Raw genomic sequence first — 19,106 nt, 5'->3', positions numbered from 1 at the left:
CGCGCACGCACACACACATATATACATATACACGCGCGCACGCGATTCCCGGCGCCCACGGGACCCCTCGCGTGCAATAATGGATATGCTGAGTGATGCACAAAGGTGAACAAACAGCGGGGTTTGTCCGGTTTTTTTTTTTTTTTTTTTTTTTGTATCACCTGCTCACATGGACGCGGAGCGCACGTTCAGACAGAGAATGTCCAGAAAAGTGACAGAGAAGGAAGAGGAGGATGCGACCCGCTCCTTCTTCCTCTCCCTCCCCGCCCGCAGGGCTTTGTCATCTCCCGAGCGTCGTGATCTCCGCTCCTTCGCCCCCGCGTGCGCTCCAGCGACGCGCGACTACTCCCCCTGAAACAACCGGAGCGTGCGCGTCCCTGCCGGGGCGTGGAGCAAGGGGGGACGCCGTGGGAGCGCAGGCGGCGCCGCGAACCGGTCTGGAAGCCCACCGCACCGCTTACTCTCGGCTGCTGGAACGACGGCGAGCACGCATGGGCTGGGGGCGGCTGCAGCAGCGCTACCCGCCTCTCCGCGCTCCTCTCTCTCGGCTCGGCTGCCTCCTCGCTCGCCTCGGCTGACTCGGCTGCCGGGGGAGATGTAGGAAATGTTGCACCTCCGCGCCGAGACGCTTTATTTGCTTTCTATCTGGTGCGTCTAGAGGCGAGCTCCTCCCCTCCAACATGACGCCCGGGCTGCTCAGACAAACGACGCGGGGGAAGCCATATGGAGGCTCCTTCAGAGCTGCGGGGCTCGGCTTTTAAAGGGCCAGAAGCCTCCGCAACGCCTCAAGGTCCTGGGCACAGATGGGAGTCAAATGACATCCGGCAGTCAGGAACCATCCATCAGACATCGCTTCATGTCACTTTCTCTTCACTCACGGTACCATACCTGCAGGACCACATTCCTCAAACTGCTGCTACCTTTAAAACGGAGCCCATTTATACACACGGGATCGGTTTCTCCAGCTATTTGTTGTCTGTGAGTGAACCCGTCAACAGACTAATTGCATGAATAATTCACAAAAAGAATAAGCCCTGGCCGGGTTCCGCTTATTGAATTTCCAAAGTCCTGAAGCGCCATTCCTGCACCGCTGCAACGCAACAGTAGATGCATTAGTCTGCTGGATGATGGATCCATCATCGATGACCAGAATTGGATTAACGTCGTTAGATTTCACTCAAGCAGGATATTCTGGGCATGAAAAAAAAAACTGTAAAAAGCACACAGAAGTAAAGTGTACAGATTGATCCACTGATTAGGGGGAGAGTACAGTGCCTCGCAAAGTTTTCATCGTGAACGTTTTCATATTTTGTCGCTTAGCGATCACAAGCCTTAATGTGTTTTATTGGGATTTTATGTAGTAAACACAGAGTAGTCCCGTTCCAAGTTCGCCAAAAGCCATGCGGGGGACTCAGCAAATGCGTGGAAGAAGGTGCTCTCGTCAAATGGGGTCAAAATGTAAGTATGGTAGAAAACCAACACTGCACGTCACATCAAACACTACATCCCTACCGTGAAACACGGTGGGGGCAGCATCATGCTTTGGGGATGCTTTTTTTTCTTTAGCGGGGAAAGGCAAGGCAGATGAATAGAAATACAGGGAGGTCCTAGAAGATCTGTTAGAGAGTAACAGACACCGGAGCAGAGGTTCCCCTTCCAGCAGGACGAAAAACCAAAACACAGCCAGAGCTACAACGGAGTGGTTTGGATCAAAGCATACTAAAGTTTTAGAATGGCCTAGTCAAAGTCCCCGCATTGATCCGAATAGTAACCTGTAGCTAGACCTGAAAACTGACGTTCACAGACTACCACGAATGCACACAGAAGAAAAGCCAAAGTACAATTTTCCTTCCATTTTACAATTTTACTCTACTTTGCATTTGTCTTTCACTTTTAAATGGCAGTAAGATAAACTTGATGTTTGTGTTTGCAACACGACAAAGTGGGAAAAGGTTCCAGAGGTATAGAAAAGATTAGATAGATAGATAGATAGATAGATAGATAGATAGATAGATAGATAGATAGATAGATAGATAGATAGATAGATAGATAGATAGATAGATAGATAGATAGATAGATAGATAGATAGATAGATAGATAGATAGATAGATAGATAGATAGATAGATAGATAGATAGATAGATAGATAGATAGATAGATAGATAGATAGATAGATAGATAGCCTTGTTTGTACCTCAATTAGACGCGCTCAAATTGAGGTATTTTGAGGTATGTTTCCCTGCCTTTCCCATGTTGCGGCTAGGGTGAACGGACCTCTGTGTCACATCATATTTATGCCCCAGGGAAACAGGAAGTCACGCGTGGCCGAGTGGAAATTGTAATACTTTTTGCTCACCTTTCAAAAGTGCAAATTCCAAAGACGCGTTAGATGCAATAATTGTGGCTGCACTTGTTAAACAGTAATATTTTATTATGAGTACACTTACTCAAAATTGTTAGATTATGCCGCTGCAACACAAACAGTATAGATTTTGGGGTGTTTTACATATATCTTTACTAGGTAAATATGGAGGCTGTTGTAAATGGGGCATTTCCCTCTCCCACCAGCACACATAGAGTCTGTATGAAGCAAAGAGCAAGGGTCAAAGTCTATTCCAGGTACCTGATCATTAACAGCCTATCTGCCTTTGTTTGTATCTCTACACAAGATTTTCTCAGATGATATAGAAACTGAGATGTGAGTCACAATCACGCTGCCCTGCAAGCCAGACCGGGGACAGCCCAGTTATCTGACAACTCAGCTGATTGCAGTACACACGAGGTTAATGGGATAGAAAAGGCCATCGCATTGATGTGATCAAGCTACAGCGTTATCTTTCACGCATCTTTGGAAATTGTTAAATACACCACCCTTAATTTGCCCAACCCCTGACAGGCTCCACCTTTCCAGAAAGGATCAATAAGGGCTCTCTTAGGACCCCTGCTAGTCCAGGTATAATTCACTTTTGTGCAGATCGATGCTCCAGCTACTCCTTCTCCTCTCGGGGATGGAGCGGAGGCCGCAGATGCCTCCGTAACTCTGCACTGCCGCCGCGCCGCCGATGAGTCAGCAGCAAACCTCAACAAAGCACAGGCCGGGTCAATTACACGCGAAGCGCCCGAGGCAGCCAAATTAGGTGCCTCAGGTCTGATAACCTGCAGCCGGAGCACGAAAGACTAGCCTGATGCCCCGCTCGTCATTCTGAGCTCATACCATGCCAGCAACATCCTGCCAGCCACCCATTTAGTTACCCCAGACCTAAGCCAAACGTCTCGGCTTCCTCGAAAATAAACCCCGCGTGGTAACTCAGCGAGGAGACGCTGAGTTTTTAAACACCGACTCAACACTTTTTAATGTCTGTTTCACACAGATGGCGGTTGAAATTAAGCCCTTCATCGGGGTGAAAAGAGAGCAATATAATCCAGAAATAGGCCTACAGACAATTAAATTAAGCACTTTTTTACAAACTACAGAGTTCCATCTTGTACTTGGGTCTGGGTTGGTGCCAAAGTTTCACTGTTAAAAAGCAGCACCGGACCGCTGAATAATACATGGAAGGAAGCTGCATAATTCATCTACATTTTTTTTTCCTTTTCCAGTATGGCAGGGCATATTCATGCCAGGGCGCTACGCTACCTTGGTGCTTTCTGCGCCTTGTGCCATCACCCACAACCAAACGCTCTTCCCCCATCCGAGCTGGATTTTAGACGGCAAAGGATGAAAAATAAAAAATGAAAACGTCACTTCACAGACACTTGAACACTTAATCCAACGATGCAGCCCAGAGGAGAAATGAGCCGCAAGGCATTAGCTGCTAATCATAATGACAGCTATGGCTGCTGCTCCCATCCCCAGATGTTGAAGCCCTGCCGCCCCCCATGCAACACTTGGCAAATGATTCCAGTTGTTTTTATTAAATGTATGTATGTATATATATATATATATATATATATATATATATATATATATATATATATATATATATATATATATATATTATAATGAGATTAGATCCTCATTCTTGATAAAGCCAACTGTTGTCTAACTGTTGTCAGATATATATATAGTATATATATATATATATATACAACAATTTCCCCTTGGGATTATTAAAGTATGTCTGATTCTGATATATATATATATATATATATATATATATATATATATATATATATATATATATATATATATATATATATATTTGGCAACAGTTAGACAACAGTTGGCTTTATCAAGAATGAGGATCTAATGTCCACCAAATCTCTAATATTAGGTGTATTTATACCTATTTTTAAAAACATGCGTAATTCCTAATGTATTTAACTGTGCAAAAGCGTGTTTAACAAATACTATCAGCATCAGGAATCTAAAGGGGTCCTTGGAAAAATGTTACCGCTGCTAAGGGGTCTCTGGCCTGGCCACGAAAAGTTTGAGAACCCATTGGCTACTGTATTTTTTTTCAGGATGGCTGGAAGACGTAACAGAAAAGTTTTTTTTGGGGGGGGGGGGGGGGGGGGGAGAGTCTTTTGACGGCAGAGCCAGTTTTTAATCCGACGACGGCCTCGCTTGAAGTCTGCTCATTCTGAAACACTGAATGAGAAACCGTCCTCGAGGCCCGTCACCGTCGTTACATAACCAACATATCACATTTGCTTTAGCTTGATCGGCCTTAGAAGCATCAGAAATGTTTCATCCGGATATCTTTTCCCACCCTACACTTCTAACGACTGCACGGCACAACATATATGACCCGCGTATGAAATCAACCAGGACAGCCCTATCTGTCACCCAAACAGCAGGGGTGTATCTCTCTTCTCTACGGGGAGCACATTACCTACAGAGCTCCGTCTGCCTGGGCGACCCTTGCGTCCCATTGCGGCCTCCCGGCGCCCCTGAGTCCTATTTCCGGCTCCTTGCTAACATGGTTGCTACCAGCCCCCGTGGGTCCATTCGCCACCGTAGCGGAGTAGGAAGCAACGGGAAGAAAGCCTCTTAGGGATGAAGTGAGCGAGCATGGTAATCCTTTCTGTGTCTGCTCTGCAACTTCACCTGCTGTTAATCCCTAGCCCGGTAATCCTACAGGTGTGACACGCACCGGCGGCATGAATTGTTACCCAACGCGTTCAGCGTGAATGCAAGCACAGTGCCTCGCAAAAAAGTATTCGCGGCCACTTGATCTCATCAACGTTTTGTCACATTGCAACCACAAGCTTCGGCGTAGCGTGTCATTGTGACGGGGCAAAAGGAGGCAGACCGCCGTCGTGTCATGAGGGATGCGTGGGTTCTTTAGAAGCAAAAATCTGAAAAATACACTGCAAAAATAGGGCTAAAATAGGAAAATATTTCTTGAAATGAGAGTATTTTCTTCGATTTAAGCAGGTAAATAAGATTATTTGCCAATGGAATAAGATTTTTACACTTAAAATAGGAACAATTCATCTCCATCTGCTTATTTTAAGTGCAGTATGCCTAATTATCTTATTTTAGGGGTAACAATACTCATTTCATTGGCAAATAATCTTATTTTCCTGCTCAAATCCAGGAGAAATACATTCATTTAAAAAAAAAGTTTACTTATTTTTAGTTCTCTTTTTGCAGTGTATGGCACGCATTTGTGCTAAGTTGCCCTTGAGCGTTATTGTTGGAGCGCCGCCACTCGCAGCATGCTACAGCTGCTGAGGAATGGGGTGTTTCTCCGCACCTCTAGACATTGAAATTTATTTTTTCCCCCCCGCCCATTTTCAATTGAAAAGCAGCTCAAGCCCAGTCAGAAAATATGGAGGGCATCTCTCCCCGTCAGCTCTGACCAGCTTCCCTCTCCCTGTTCCCACAGCATGACGCCATCATGTTTCCCCATTCCGTGCAGCGTTAGTTTTCCTCCTCCTGCTACATTAGAGCTGCGCTTTTTTTTTTTTTTTAAATTGGTAATTACTGCCATAAGCATGTCAGTTGTGATCCTCATTTTCGCACCTCCTCTCTTTCTCACCTGTGCCTCACTTTCCGTTACCTTTAGCATCTTGAATGCTATCATCTGTCCGGTGTGGTGTCTACTCCTGTAAGACTCCATGTTATCCTGTGAATTGATTCTCCCGCCTTACCCGCTCCTACGGAGTTATCATGGGGTGCCTTTTGGCTGCTTCTCTGATTATTGCTCTGCTTGCCCTGCCCCACTTTATTTCACACTGTCTCCATTTACAGACGGTGACTGATCAGACTCGGGATGCGGTTTCAAAACCTCGCCCCGCGTGACCCGTCTGCTGTGTTTCTCAAGCCTTCATGATGGTGCATGTTCACTAATGTTCTCAACGACACCCATGGGTCTTAGAAACACAGCGGCTGAATTCACATTGAGACTAAATTAAATACAGTTATGCACAAATGGTCCCTGTTTACTGGTTAGATGCCTTCTGAAGACAATTGTTTTTATTGGATGTTATTAAGAGGTATCGAGCTGCGGGGGTCAAATGCACATTTTGTGGATTTTTAGTTGGGGGAAAAAAGAATAGGTTGAAAACCATTATCCTTTCACTTCTCAAGGACGCGCCACCCTAATCCATGAGATGCATTAAAGTTTGTGGTTGTAAAATGACCCAATTTTGGAAAAAGGGGGCAGGAATATGAGCTCTTTTTTGCGACGCTGCATGCTTACCTACGTACCGTCACAGACACCCACGTTTCACACACAGACGGCCGAGGGCACATGTTTTTTTTTTTAACGCCAGAGGATAAGATCCCATCATGCACCTTTTGCCCTGAGCTTCTCTGCACCCGGCTCGCTGCCATTCATGCAGGCAGCAGTGTCCCGTGTAATTGCTCCGCGCATGCGTGACACGCTAATACATGCATGCATGTGCTGAACTCTACAGCATGCATGCGCTGATTTTGTAAATCTAACTTAGTAATGTTACAAGTGCCTTCTACTGGCTATAAGCACATGCAGTGAGAAGGTGAAGGTACAGCATTCACCGCTTCATCCAGGCCCCAAGGAGCTACGGTAATTCAGGACCCACAGCCATGCTGCTTAACTTTTCAGCTGCAGATTAAAAAAGTATATACATATATCCAAAACTCCAATATGTAGCTCTTGAGGGCCAGGGGGGTGGGGGGTGGGTGGGGGTAGTTTGGGGGGGAGGAAACACCTGCCCCCAGCTGCACATGCAACTTGGGGGGTTCTCATCATCCAGCCGGGTTTTAGCAAAACTCACTTTTGTCAAACCTGTCTGCAAGGCGAGCGCGCATGGTGGCGCTGGGGCCCTGGCCTGGGTCCTGCCCTTCAGAAGCCTCCTGCCTAATGATGGTGGTCAACACTAACTGCTCTGTTGGCGCCATCGGGGGGGGCCGCAGCAGAAGGAAACAACACACACAGGACAACAAGTCATTATACACACGCACGGCGCTTCACAAAGCAACGTCTGCTGCACTTCGAGCTGACAGTGAGACGAGACCCCCATGTCTGCAAGTGGAAGGTGTCCTGGGGGGACGGCTCTTCTGGCTGGTGCACGGGTGCCCCCTTGTGGCAACACCTTGCTGGTACGTGCCACTTTGTTTCCACCCATATGTCTCCCAAACGGGGTCTTCGGTTTCAAGGCAGCCATGGCGACCGGCCCTTATCTCCCCAGAACAGATGTGCTGTCGACAGTTGTCTGATCTGAGCGACTGGCATAAATTAGATGCGCTAGCTGGGGTACCAGATGGGCCCCCCCATACTGCTAAAAAGATAAAATGCATTTAAATGTGTCTATTTCATCAATTGTTTCTTGTTCTGTGTTTGTTAGGACTTATCTTGTAGATGCTATGTATCTTAAAAGGACGAGACGTTTAAATCTGTAGGCGAATAGCGGGAGTAGACGTGTCAGGCCGGGTAGAAGTGGTTGGCATCACCTGCAGCAGCTTGCTAATTGGAACAAGGTACCAAGAGGTCAGGCCCCAGGAGATTAAAATAAGGACAATGTGACGAGCTGCATAAACTGTGCTGGAGCGCCGTGCTCCCCATATACCGCGTTAATGTCCTAAAGTGGGATTTTTCTTTCTTCACGGGGAGTTTACGTGACGGATCGACACAAAGTAGTGCATAATTCTGCTTAGTTGTCAGACGTTTTTATAAATAAATTTATCAATTTACTTCCAGGAAGAGGTCTGGTCAGATGAGTTTTTGTGTACTTTATACTTTTTAAAGTAGTTTATGAAAGCTGAACCTTTACTTGTACATGAGTATGATTTGATTTAGGTATTTTACTCAATTACATATTAAATCACATCCGTTACTGCGTAAAAATAACTTTGAAACAGAAACAAACAAAAAACTAGATGTGATCTAAAGCTAAAAATAGCCACATTATCTCTAACCAGGTGGCATCTAACTGATGCATGTAGGAGTCAATAAGTGGACAGCATCTCCCCATATACCGCATTAATGTCCTAAAGTGGGATTTTTCTTTCTTCACGGGGAGTTTACGTGACAACACAAAGTAGTGCATAATTCTGCTTAGTTGTCAGACGTTTTTATAAATAAATGTATCAATTTACTTCCAGGAAGAGGTCTGGTCAGATGAGACCAAAATGTTACTTTTTGGCCTCTATGCGGTGGAAATCTTACGCTGGCAGAAAACACCTTCCCCGCTGTGAAACATGGCAGTGGGAGCATCATAATTTAAGTCAGTCCTGTGAAAAGACTGCAACTCTAGAGTGGAGGTTCACCTTCCGGAGGGAAAATGTCCGTAAAACATGCAGCCAGAACCAGTAAATTAATGTTCGCAGGACCTAAATCCAATTTAGAAAAGTAGCCAGACTTGGAGCTGCAGTTCAGGATGGCTTAATGTGAATGTATGGCAAACTTTTTTAGTTGTAAAGCATAAAATAAAAAGTAGCAAACTGTATCATTTTGATTGCACTTCACATTTTTGTTTTGATCTATCAAATTAAATTCTAATAAAAATACAGCTAAGATTGTGGTTGTGAACGTGGATACTGATAATTGGGCAGGGTACCGTATGGCATTAGAGTAAGTTATGTCGGTAAATTTATAAACATGAAGAGCTTTTAAAGTAGATTTCTGTGACGTTTAAAATATAAAAAAGCATTTGCGGAGACAGGACTTAAATTAATAAATAAAAGCATCAGTCCTATGTTGGTGCTATTACAAACGTTTTAAAAATGACTTAAAGGCAGGGGTGGAACGTAACTAGTTACAGTTACTGAAGTTACTGTAATTAAGTACAGTTTTTGTGTATTTTATACTTTTTAAAGTAGTTTACAAAAGCTGAACCTTTACTTGTAAATAAGTATGATTTGATTTAGGTATTTTACTCAATTACATATTAAATCACATCCGTTACTGCGTAAAAATAACTTTGAAACAGAAACAAACAAAAAACTGGATGTGATCTAAAGCTAAAAATAGCAACATTATCTCTAACCAGGTGGCATCTAACTGATGCATGTAGGAGTCAATGAGTGGACAGCATCTGATTTATGTTCAAGGCTATGGTCACCATGTTATCATCCAAAATAACATTTTAACGATTTATGTAAATATCACGTTTACCTCCAAAATAGTCATAATGTCATATGTTGAAAAACAATTTATGTAGCATTTTCATTTATAAAGGTGCTCTTTTAATTAACGGTTTGAGAGCAATATCTCTTTTCTGTTGTAAAAAGCATGAGAGGGACTTTCTTCTGCTTATAAAGAAATAACTAACTTAAAAATTTAATGAGGTACTTTTACTTGAGTAACATTTTACACTTGTAACTTAACTTTTATGTAAGTAAAATTGTACCAAAGTAACTGTACTTTTACTAGAGTACATTATTTTGGTACTCTTTCCACCACTGCCTAGTCAGGTACTATGACCTTACGGATTTCTACACCAGTAGCTCTCTCTGGTTGCATACAAAGGTTTTCTGATTAAATGATCATGCCCTGTTGGCTTATTATATTTTATTTCTGTGTTTTACACTTTGTTTTTGCTCTATTTGTTAGTAAACCAAGCACTTTTGTGTATATTTACCACAACAAGAGCACATACCCTGAGGTACGACACTGTCTTTAAACAAGGAGCAGCAATAGAGCCGAGCGAATCAGCAATGCCCAGCGGAGGAGCGAAAAGAAGGAGATTAAGTAACCCTAACTCTGTAGATTAGGTTGTTCTTGCATCACGCCGAGCTGTCCCTTTACTGCGAGGAGTTGCAGGACGGCCTGCTGGCTCTTACTGTAGCTGCGTCAAATGTCGCCACCTTGCTTTCTGATAGTATCACAGTTCTGTTAGCAGAACGCACAATAATGTTTATGTCTGCTGATTGCGGACTGCAGTTCTTTTTTTAGGCTGAAAAAGGACTAGATAAAGTCTAACAGGACGAACGTTTGATGCGTATTGTATTATTTGGAGATGAATATGTTTTTTTTTTGTGTGTTTTCTTTCTATAGTAAAAACATGAGACTAGGCCCCTTTAAGCATTGTGAGGAAGCTTGTTTTTCAGATTCAGCTATTACATTTTTATTAATGAAAAGTCGGGTTTTATGTCATACACAATCTCATGAAACGGCTCTTTTAAGATTCAAAAGATCCAGGAAACTTCAGCCTAAAATCATCATGGCCCAAATGGGATGCTCCCACTTTGGCCTGCTTTTTATTTCAGGAAGCTTCAGGCACAATGCATAAAATAAAAAGTAGCAAACTGTATCATTTTGATTGCACTTCACATTTTCATTGCACTTCACAATTTTGTTTTGGTCTATCAAATTAAATTCTAATAAAAATACAGCTAAGATTGTGGTTGTGAACGTGGATATTGATAATTGGGCAGGGCACCGTATGGCGTTAGAGTAAGTTATGTCGGTAAATTTATTTATACTTTTAAAGTAGATTTCTGTGACGTTTAAAATAAAAAAAAACATTTGCGGAGACAAGACTTAAATGAATGAGTGAAAGCCCAGGTGAAAAATAATTCTATTAAAATATACTTTAATAAAGTGTACTATATCAGTCCTGTGTTGGTGCTATTACAAACGTTTTAAAAATAACTTAAAGGCAGGGGTGGAACGTAACTAGTTACAGTTACTCAAGTTACTGTAATTAAGTATAGTTTTTGTGTACTTTATACTTTTTAAAGTAGTTTACAAAAGCTGAACCTTTACTTGTACTTGAGTATGATTTGATTTAGGTATTTTACTCAATTACATATTAAATCACATCAGTTACTGCGTAAAAATAAAAAATTATCTCCTGGCTCTTACTGTAGCTGCGTCAAATGTCGCCACCTTGCTTTCTGATAGTATCACAGTTCTGTTAGCAGAACGCACAATAATGTTTATGTCTGCTGATTGCGCCCGGTGCCAAGTTCTTTTTTTTAGGCTGAGAAAGGACTAGATAAAGTCCTGATGCATATTGTTTTATTTGGAGATGAATATGTTTTTTGTGGGTTTTCTTTCTATAGTCAAAACACGAGCCTAGGCACCTTTAAAGCATTGTGAGGAAGCTTGTTTTTCAGATTCAGCTATTACATTTTTATTAATGAAAAGTCGGGTTTTGTGTCATACGCAATCTCATTAAACGGCTCTTTTAAGACTCAAAAGATCCAGGAAACTTCAGCCTAAAATCCTCATGGCCCGACTGGGATGCTCCCACTTTGGCCTGCTTTTTATTTCAGGAAGCTTCAGGCACAATGCCGCCACACACACCTAAAAGCAAAGGCGCCTGACAGTATGTGCTATTTAAAAAGCCACAAATGGGACAAACACGTTTCTTTTTGTAGCTCGAACCATTTAAATATCTCTTTACCACACATGAAATCATCTACTGCAGCCTCACGTACGAGTCCCCGCATGTTCTCTCCAGCTTTTACTTGAGAAAAAAAGATGATATACTAATTTTTTGTTTTTTAAAAAGGACAGTAGCTCTACAAAAAGGATATTCATGTAAGTGAACCTGTCATCGGCGCTTAAACTGATCACTTAGCCAAAGGCATGAGTGAAATAAGATTTTAGGCCCCCCATATCAGCAGAGGGCTCCCAAGAGCGCTTGAATTGTCACACAATTTAAGTTTACAAATGGAATTTTTATTCAAAAACTTCTTTCAAAGGGAAATGTTTTGCTGTTCAATAGGTTCAATCTACTTTAGAAGTAGCCAGGCCCTTTGTTTCCTTCCAGGAGAAAAAAGAAATTGCAGAAAACTACGTTAACGTCAGGAAAAAATTACAGCAATTGTTTCCAAAACTATCCAGATTTAATTCTCTGAAAGAACCAGATGGAGATGGAGGCGCATTTATGTTCAGTAATCCTCTACTGGGTATCTTTAGGGTCTAACCCCCTCCCCCTGGTCTTTTTAAACATTCACACCTTATCCAAAGAGAACAAGGTCTGCATGGGGGGCCCGCTGTAGACTCCTATCAGGAGGAGGCCCACTTCCTGTTAAACCCATCCCTCACCAGCCGCCTCTAACCGCGTCTCAACACAGAGCAACCAGAAAAAATTGGTAATTAAACGTTGCGTTGTTTTTGTCTGCCACCCTGGCACAAATCGAAGTGACAGAATGTTAACATAGCCACTTTAAACATTTATATCTAAGCGTAATTTGTAGCATTCTCATTCTCACGTGTACATATATCGAAGCTTTCTTTGGGGACCAATCTGATAGTTTGGGAGGACTCCAAACGCTTGCTTAGATTGCTTATACGTTGTGCCGGCTCTTGAGATGACACTTTCCAGTAGTGAAATATAAAAATGGTTTTGCTGCATAAACACCAGAACACACACACACACACACACACACACAGTGAACTCATATAGCGGTTTCTTCCTCATACCGCCAACCAGAAGCTCCTTTCACCCACTCACACTTTGTTCACAAAGACACTCAGATCATGAAGCAACTTCAGGTTCACCGAAGCAAGCTGGAACCAAACCCACAACTACTAACCAAGAACCACAGGATATTATTATAAAGGGGATAAAAATGAAGGTTTGCTAACAGATGTTGTTAGGGGGCCCCATAAAGCGTCGGCTAGCTCTGAGTTTGGCTGTGCAAACTCTGCAGGTACGTCTCGATAGATTTGATTATCGTTAAAAAGGTTATTTCAAATTATTTCAATAAGTCTAACTCATCTTATATATGTTTAATCTATATTTAGTAGATTCTAATTGTTATGGCTTACTAGGAATTAAATTAGGTTACTAATAAAATAATATTATCTGAAAAAAAGACTTTAGATCATTGAACAACAGTCTGTCTTTTCCTGCTGAGCCCAGACATTTCTCACGTTGTCAGGCTCCTGAAGTTCAGCTGCAGACCTCCAGCAAACCTTTGAACGGGCTTCACGTCTCAATCCTCTCAAAGCTCCCTGTTGCTCGTGTTAGTTCCTCTAACACACTTTTTCCTTCCAGTAAACTTTCCATTAATACTCCTGGATACAGGTTGTGAACATCCAAGCTGTCCTCGAGGAGGGAGGAGAGTGTCGGTCAGTCTGCTGGACAGCCGTCTAGTCCGGCGGTTCCCAAAGTGGGGGTCGGAAAAGAAAGATTTTATATTTCTTTATTTGTGAAACTGGTAACAAAGTTTAACTTTACAAAGGAGCTGAACATTCCTAATTCTAACGGAAGAAGAAGGCTGCACTGTTTATTAAGAGTCCTTGATACTGCTTTATTCATAATTTTACGAGTGTATTTTCAAAATGTTATGACTTTATTCTTAGAATAAGAATAAAGTCAGTTTGTGCCACTGTTATTTTGGGTGTCGCAGGCTTAAAAGTTAGGGAACCCCTGGTCTAGTCTGCAGTCGTGTATTACGTCTGTATTACGAATAGTTTGTTTACTGGACTGATGTAATATTGTAATATGTAATATAATGTCAGATATACTGAATTTGAGGGTCTGCGTTAATTTTGTGTGATTAATCTGCGCAGGTGTTTCGCTTTTTTGATTGTAATTACAGACATAAATGAACTTTTTCGATCAGATCCTGACTTATAAGGTTGCACCTGCAGATGGCCTGACGGGTCAGACAGGTGCGCTCTCTGGACGGTCACGTGTTTTTTTTTTTTAATCGTTATTTTATTGGCTTGTCGCTGCAGGTGCTTTATGGAGGACCAAGTCTTCCATATCTAAAAATAAATACAGAAATAAATAAATGCTCAATAAATAAATAAGCATACAATTAATTGCCACCAAATTAATAAATGTAGGTAGAAATTAAATTATACAGTGAGACATAAATGTATATATCTCTTTTAATTAGCTTATTCTTTTATTCGCCTTTGTAATAATTACCTTATTTATTTATTGTGCGTTATAATCTTCAACTTTATTTATTAATTACTTATATTTTTTAAGTATTTATTTTGTGCATGTTATAATATTTTTGTCTGTTTTATTCTTCCTTTGTATTTTTTTACCCTATATATTTCTGTGATGCTATTTATTTCTGCCTGTCCTTTTTACATTTCTGCCTGTCCTTTTTACATTTCTGCCTGTCCTTTTTACATTTCTGTATGCATTTCTGCCTCATTATGCAAATGAGGAGGGGCTGTGTCTTAAGGGCTCAACTTCTTCCCATTGGTTGGTTAGCATTTTACTGCATCGGTCAAATCTACATGGCTTTTCCCCGCACTAAAGCTTAAGTAATGTCAAACTCATCAGTCAGACGTTCAGTGTCCAACCTCTTAAGGAAAGCTGCTAATAGACTGGAAGAATTAGAACGCTGTACATTTGGGATCTGAATGTTTTTCTGAGGTTTCAGATTCGGTTTTTCCAGATCAGTAACTCATCGGCGGATGATTTATTCTACTAAACAGACACCTCTCTGCAACCACAGCAAGGCAGACACTGAGCTACAACCATAGTTTCCCCAAAACGAGTCTCCCATCGCGCTGGGTGAATTACATTGGACCCTATGCAGAGCTCGCTTGATAAGAAAATACTGTAGTTGATTATAAAAGTCCCGTTGACTCCACGGAGTCAACAGGATCTAGCTCATGGTTGATCCGGTTGAGGGGCTCCGATTTCGGCCACCGTCTCTCAGCTGCTCCCTCCTCCCACACGCGTGGTGCATTTAGGGACCGCCAAAAAACCTTTGAATCAAGCACTCTTGAGAAACAAAAATCAATAAATTCCGTATTTTGTGACCACCTATGACAAAACTAATATAAAATCATGCCACTAAATAACATCTGTAAGGCACCCTTGTTTTTATTCCATTTTAAGCTATTTTCAATTTTTAAGATTTATTCAAAGACAATAGTTGGCTGAAGTAGTAGAACAATTTCACAAAGAATTTGAGTGAGTGGGTCACATGACCTGGAAGCTATTGAAGAAAAGTCCAAATTTTTGTCTTTAAAATTGAAAATAGCTTTAAAATTAATAAAAACAAGTGTGCCTTACAGATTTTTATCTATTGGCATCAATTTATATTACTTTATCTTAGCTGGTCACAAGATAATACATTTATTGATTTTTATTTCTCAAGAGAGCTTGGTTCAAAAGTTTTTTGACGGTCTCTAACTGCACCACCGCGTGTGGGAGGAGGGAGCAGCTGAGAGACGCTGGCCGAAATCGGAGTCCCTCAACCGGATTAACCATGAGCTAGATCCCGCTGACTGCGCGGAGCTGTAATGTCCAATATCCAAATTCAAACCAACTTCACTGCGGTGCTGGATCATGCGTAAAGACGCAGCATGAACCCCAAGTGTTGCAGCTGAGGGGGAAATGTTGGATCGGCTTGATGAAACTCCGCCTCCTTCACAAATTAGACCAACATGGATAGAATAATGATAATATGTAGTGCTTTTTATTGCCTGGATGTGAATCTGATAATTCATATTGTGCCTTTTATAATCAACTACAGTATTTTCTTATCAAGCGAGCTCTGCATAGGGTCTAATGTAATTCACCCAGCGCGATGGGAGACTCGTTTTGAGGAAACTTTGGTTGTAGCTCAGTGTCTCCCTTGCTGTGGTTGCGGAGAGGTGTCTGTTTTGTAGAATAAATCATCCGCCTATGAGTTACTGATCTGGAAAAACCGAATCTGAAACCTCAGAAAAACATTCAAATCCCAAATGTACAGCGTTCTAATTCTTCCAGTCTATTAGCAGCTTTCCTTAAGAGGTCGGACACTGAACGTCTGCCTGCTGAGTTTGACATTACTTAAGCTTTAGTGCGGGGAAAAGCCATGTAGATTTGACCGATGCAGTAAAATGCTAACCAACCAATGGGAAGAAGTTGAGCCCTTAAGACACAGCCCCTCCTCATTTGCATAATGAGGCAGAAATGCATACAGAAATGTAAAAAGGACAGGCAGAAATGTAAAAAGGACAGGCAGAAATAAATAGCATCACAGAAATATATAGGATAAAAAAATACAAAGGAAGAATAAAACAGACAAAAATATTATAACATGCACAAAAATAAATACTTAAAAAAAATAAGTAATTAATAAATAAAGTTGAAGATTATAACGCACAATAAATAAATAAGGTAATTATTACAAAGGCGAATAAAAGAATAAGCTAATTAAAAGAGATATATACATTTATGTCTCACTGTATAATTTAATTTCTACCTACATTTATTAATTTGGTGGCAATTAATTGTATGCTTATTTATTTATTGAGCATTTATTTATTTCTGTATTTATTTTTAGATCTGGAAGACTTGGTCCTCCATAGTGCTTGGCCTGGACATCTGGGCCATACAGTTCACCGATATTTTACAACGAGAAGCTAAAACAACTTTTTGACGCCAGTTGTCATCCATCCGTGTGGGTGAGATGCAATAATCCGATGCTACAATTTTATGTAATAGGCTACCACAATTATGCCACGGATCGGTTTTAATGCGTGAAACGGTGATGATGTGACGTTTTTTTTTCTCCCAAAGTTGTGGATGATGTCACGGCTTGATGCAAATCGCCAGGATTACGCAATGAATCCGTCACCTGCAGCCTCATTATTGCCCTTGAACTCCCGTCCGGAGCCTAAAGATGAATGAAGGTTTTTTTTTTTTTTTTTTTTAGCAAGCAAGTCAGCCCGTATGCGTGCCGCAGTCCGGAGTTAATATGCCAAGCACACACACGACGACCACCCGGGCAGGACGGGCCGGGCCGCTGTGCGTCCAGCGGGGACAGGCCTGCTCTGGTGACAGCTCGCAGCCTCCGCGGCGGAACGCAGCCTGATTGGCCAGGCGCTAAAAACCGGTGAATCGGGGTGATGGTTCATCTCATCTCACCTCCCTCGCTGTGGATCTTCTTGCCTCTCCGGTTGAAATACATCTTGTTAGGTGGGGGTGACGATCCGTGCGCCAGGGACGAGATGGAGGAGGCCGGGGAGGTATCATGCTCACGGCTCACCAACAGAGCCGGGGAGAGCCGCTCCGGGACCGGGGCTGACTCCGCCTCACCTGCCGCTGGTCCTCCTGCTGCTGGAGCTGCTCGGCAATCATCGTCTCTCTCTCTCTCTCTCTCTGCCGATGGACCGCCGAGGCTCCGGTGAAGCGGGCAGCTCCTGAGCAGCGGTAATCACGCAGAGGTGAGGTCGCTCCACATCCGGTGGATTCTTTCAAAATAAAATCCAGAACTGAACTGAATCCGGCGGCACCGCACGGTCCATTATCAACCATCTAGCTGCTGGTTGGATGTGGAGTTTATGTTATTATTATCATTATTATTATTATTATTATTATTATTTGGAGCTAGCTCTGCGCTTTGTACACACCCTGCAGCTAAACAGGCCCTCAGCATGATGCTGCCACTACCATGCTTCAGAATCGCTCCAATGTTATTCGTTTTTTTTTTAGTTTCACCTGACTCCCCCAAATCGCCACCGAGGCCAAGCAGCTCAATCTTGGTCTCGTCTCAGAGCTGCCTTTCCAAAGGCCTTCTACGCATTTGCGGGTGTTCATCTTTCGCCTGAAGCCAAGGGCGGTTGTAGACGGGGGCCAACAGGGGCCTGCGCCCCCAAGTGGTCCTGGCTGGAGCTTTTTTCTGGTGGTCACTCTCACTTTCATCGTTTAATATATTAAGTGAGCCAAAGAGCCAATTGTGGCTCTGGAACTGCAGATTGCAGACCCCTGATCTTTTCTCAATACAGCGGAAGCTTAGCGTGAAACAGCTTAATTTTTAATTATTGCTATTTTTTTATATTTATTTTTATTATTATTTTTTTATTTTATTATTGGGTAAAAACACAAACAAAAAAAAAATAATACAGCTGATCCAAATGACCAGTCGGTCACGGTATCTTTGTCAGCATTTATCATTCTAAGAAATTTAATATCACATTTTTAGTACAGGGACCAGGAACAGTTCTACAGGGGCACAGGCCCCTGTTGGCCCCTAGAACCACCCCTGGCCTCCAACAATGACAATAGATTGGAAAGTTGTTATTTGACATCTTGAAAACATTTTGAGTTTTTCCCACCCAGGGCATGAAACCAGAATTATACATCTGGAAAGGTTTGGCATGCACTTATATTGATTCATTTAGCCTGACTCCACTAAACGAAGCATCCCAACACTGATCACCTGCTGAAGTCACCCAAATAGAAATGAGGAAACCATTTTGATTTTAAATGTACATTTCAAAACAACGTTAGGGAGCAAAACATCAGCTAGGCCAAGGAACAAGGCAGGGATTAAGTTGTGAAGAGGTTTAAAGGAAGGTTTGGTTTTAAACAACAATACCCCAAGCTTTAAACTTCTTAAAGAATCCTGTTCAAGCCATCATCTGAAAGTGGCAGGTTACGGCCAGTGGCCTTTGTCTGTTTTGCTTTTCTTTCTTGGTGTATGTTTGCAGGTGTAGCTCCAGTTTCCTGCCAGCTGGTGCCACTGTGGGAGTTTTCAGACCTTCCTCAAGTCCTTCTTGTTTTGCCCTCAGTCACTTCCTGCTGCCATCATCATCCTCGTCCCGGATTGGACACTCACCTGATTGCCTCACCAATCCCTGGAGAAGCCCTCCTGATTTAAACTCAGCTCTCCCACACAAACAGGGCAGCTGTGTTTTGGAGCAGCTTGCCTCACTGCAGGGTGGTTTTTTGTTTGCCGTGCTAGGTTTTGCTATAATACTCAGTTTAAACCTGACAATTGCAGGTTGTGTCACTAGTTCGATGTTTTGTTGCTAT

At 42.3% G+C, this 19,106-nt stretch overlaps 1 protein-coding gene across 13 annotated transcripts in view; it reads right to left on the bottom strand.

The window, feature by feature from the left end:
• The window catches only part of atp8a2 (ATPase phospholipid transporting 8A2), an 87,285-nt gene extending 69,756 nt beyond the window's left edge, over positions 1-17,529 (bottom strand). For 2 of the 13 annotated variants that reach the window (XR_004927484.1, XM_036125527.1), the window contains exons 1-2: positions 17,217-17,529; positions 7,206-7,316 (exon numbers count right to left, since the gene is read on the bottom strand). Coding sequence is in view for 7 of the 13 variants with exons in the window: in XM_036125527.1 (XP_035981420.1) it covers positions 7,206-7,316; positions 17,217-17,259 (154 nt within the window). In the remaining 6 variants the exon portion in view is untranslated. Of the gene's footprint in view, positions 1-161; positions 428-461; positions 750-4,834; positions 4,978-7,205; positions 7,317-17,216 lie in introns of those variants that run through there. The other 11 variants (XM_036125525.1, XM_036125526.1, XM_036125528.1 and 8 more) reach the window with 7 other exon arrangements.
• Between the last annotated feature and the right edge of the window lie 1,577 nt (positions 17,530-19,106).

This window comes from Fundulus heteroclitus, chromosome 21 (assembly GCF_011125445.2).
Source record: "Fundulus heteroclitus isolate FHET01 chromosome 21, MU-UCD_Fhet_4.1, whole genome shotgun sequence".
Taxonomy (NCBI): Eukaryota; Metazoa; Chordata; class Actinopteri; order Cyprinodontiformes; family Fundulidae; genus Fundulus; species Fundulus heteroclitus.
Note: the sequence above shows the minus strand (reverse complement) of the source record. Positions and strands in the feature narration are given on the sequence as shown.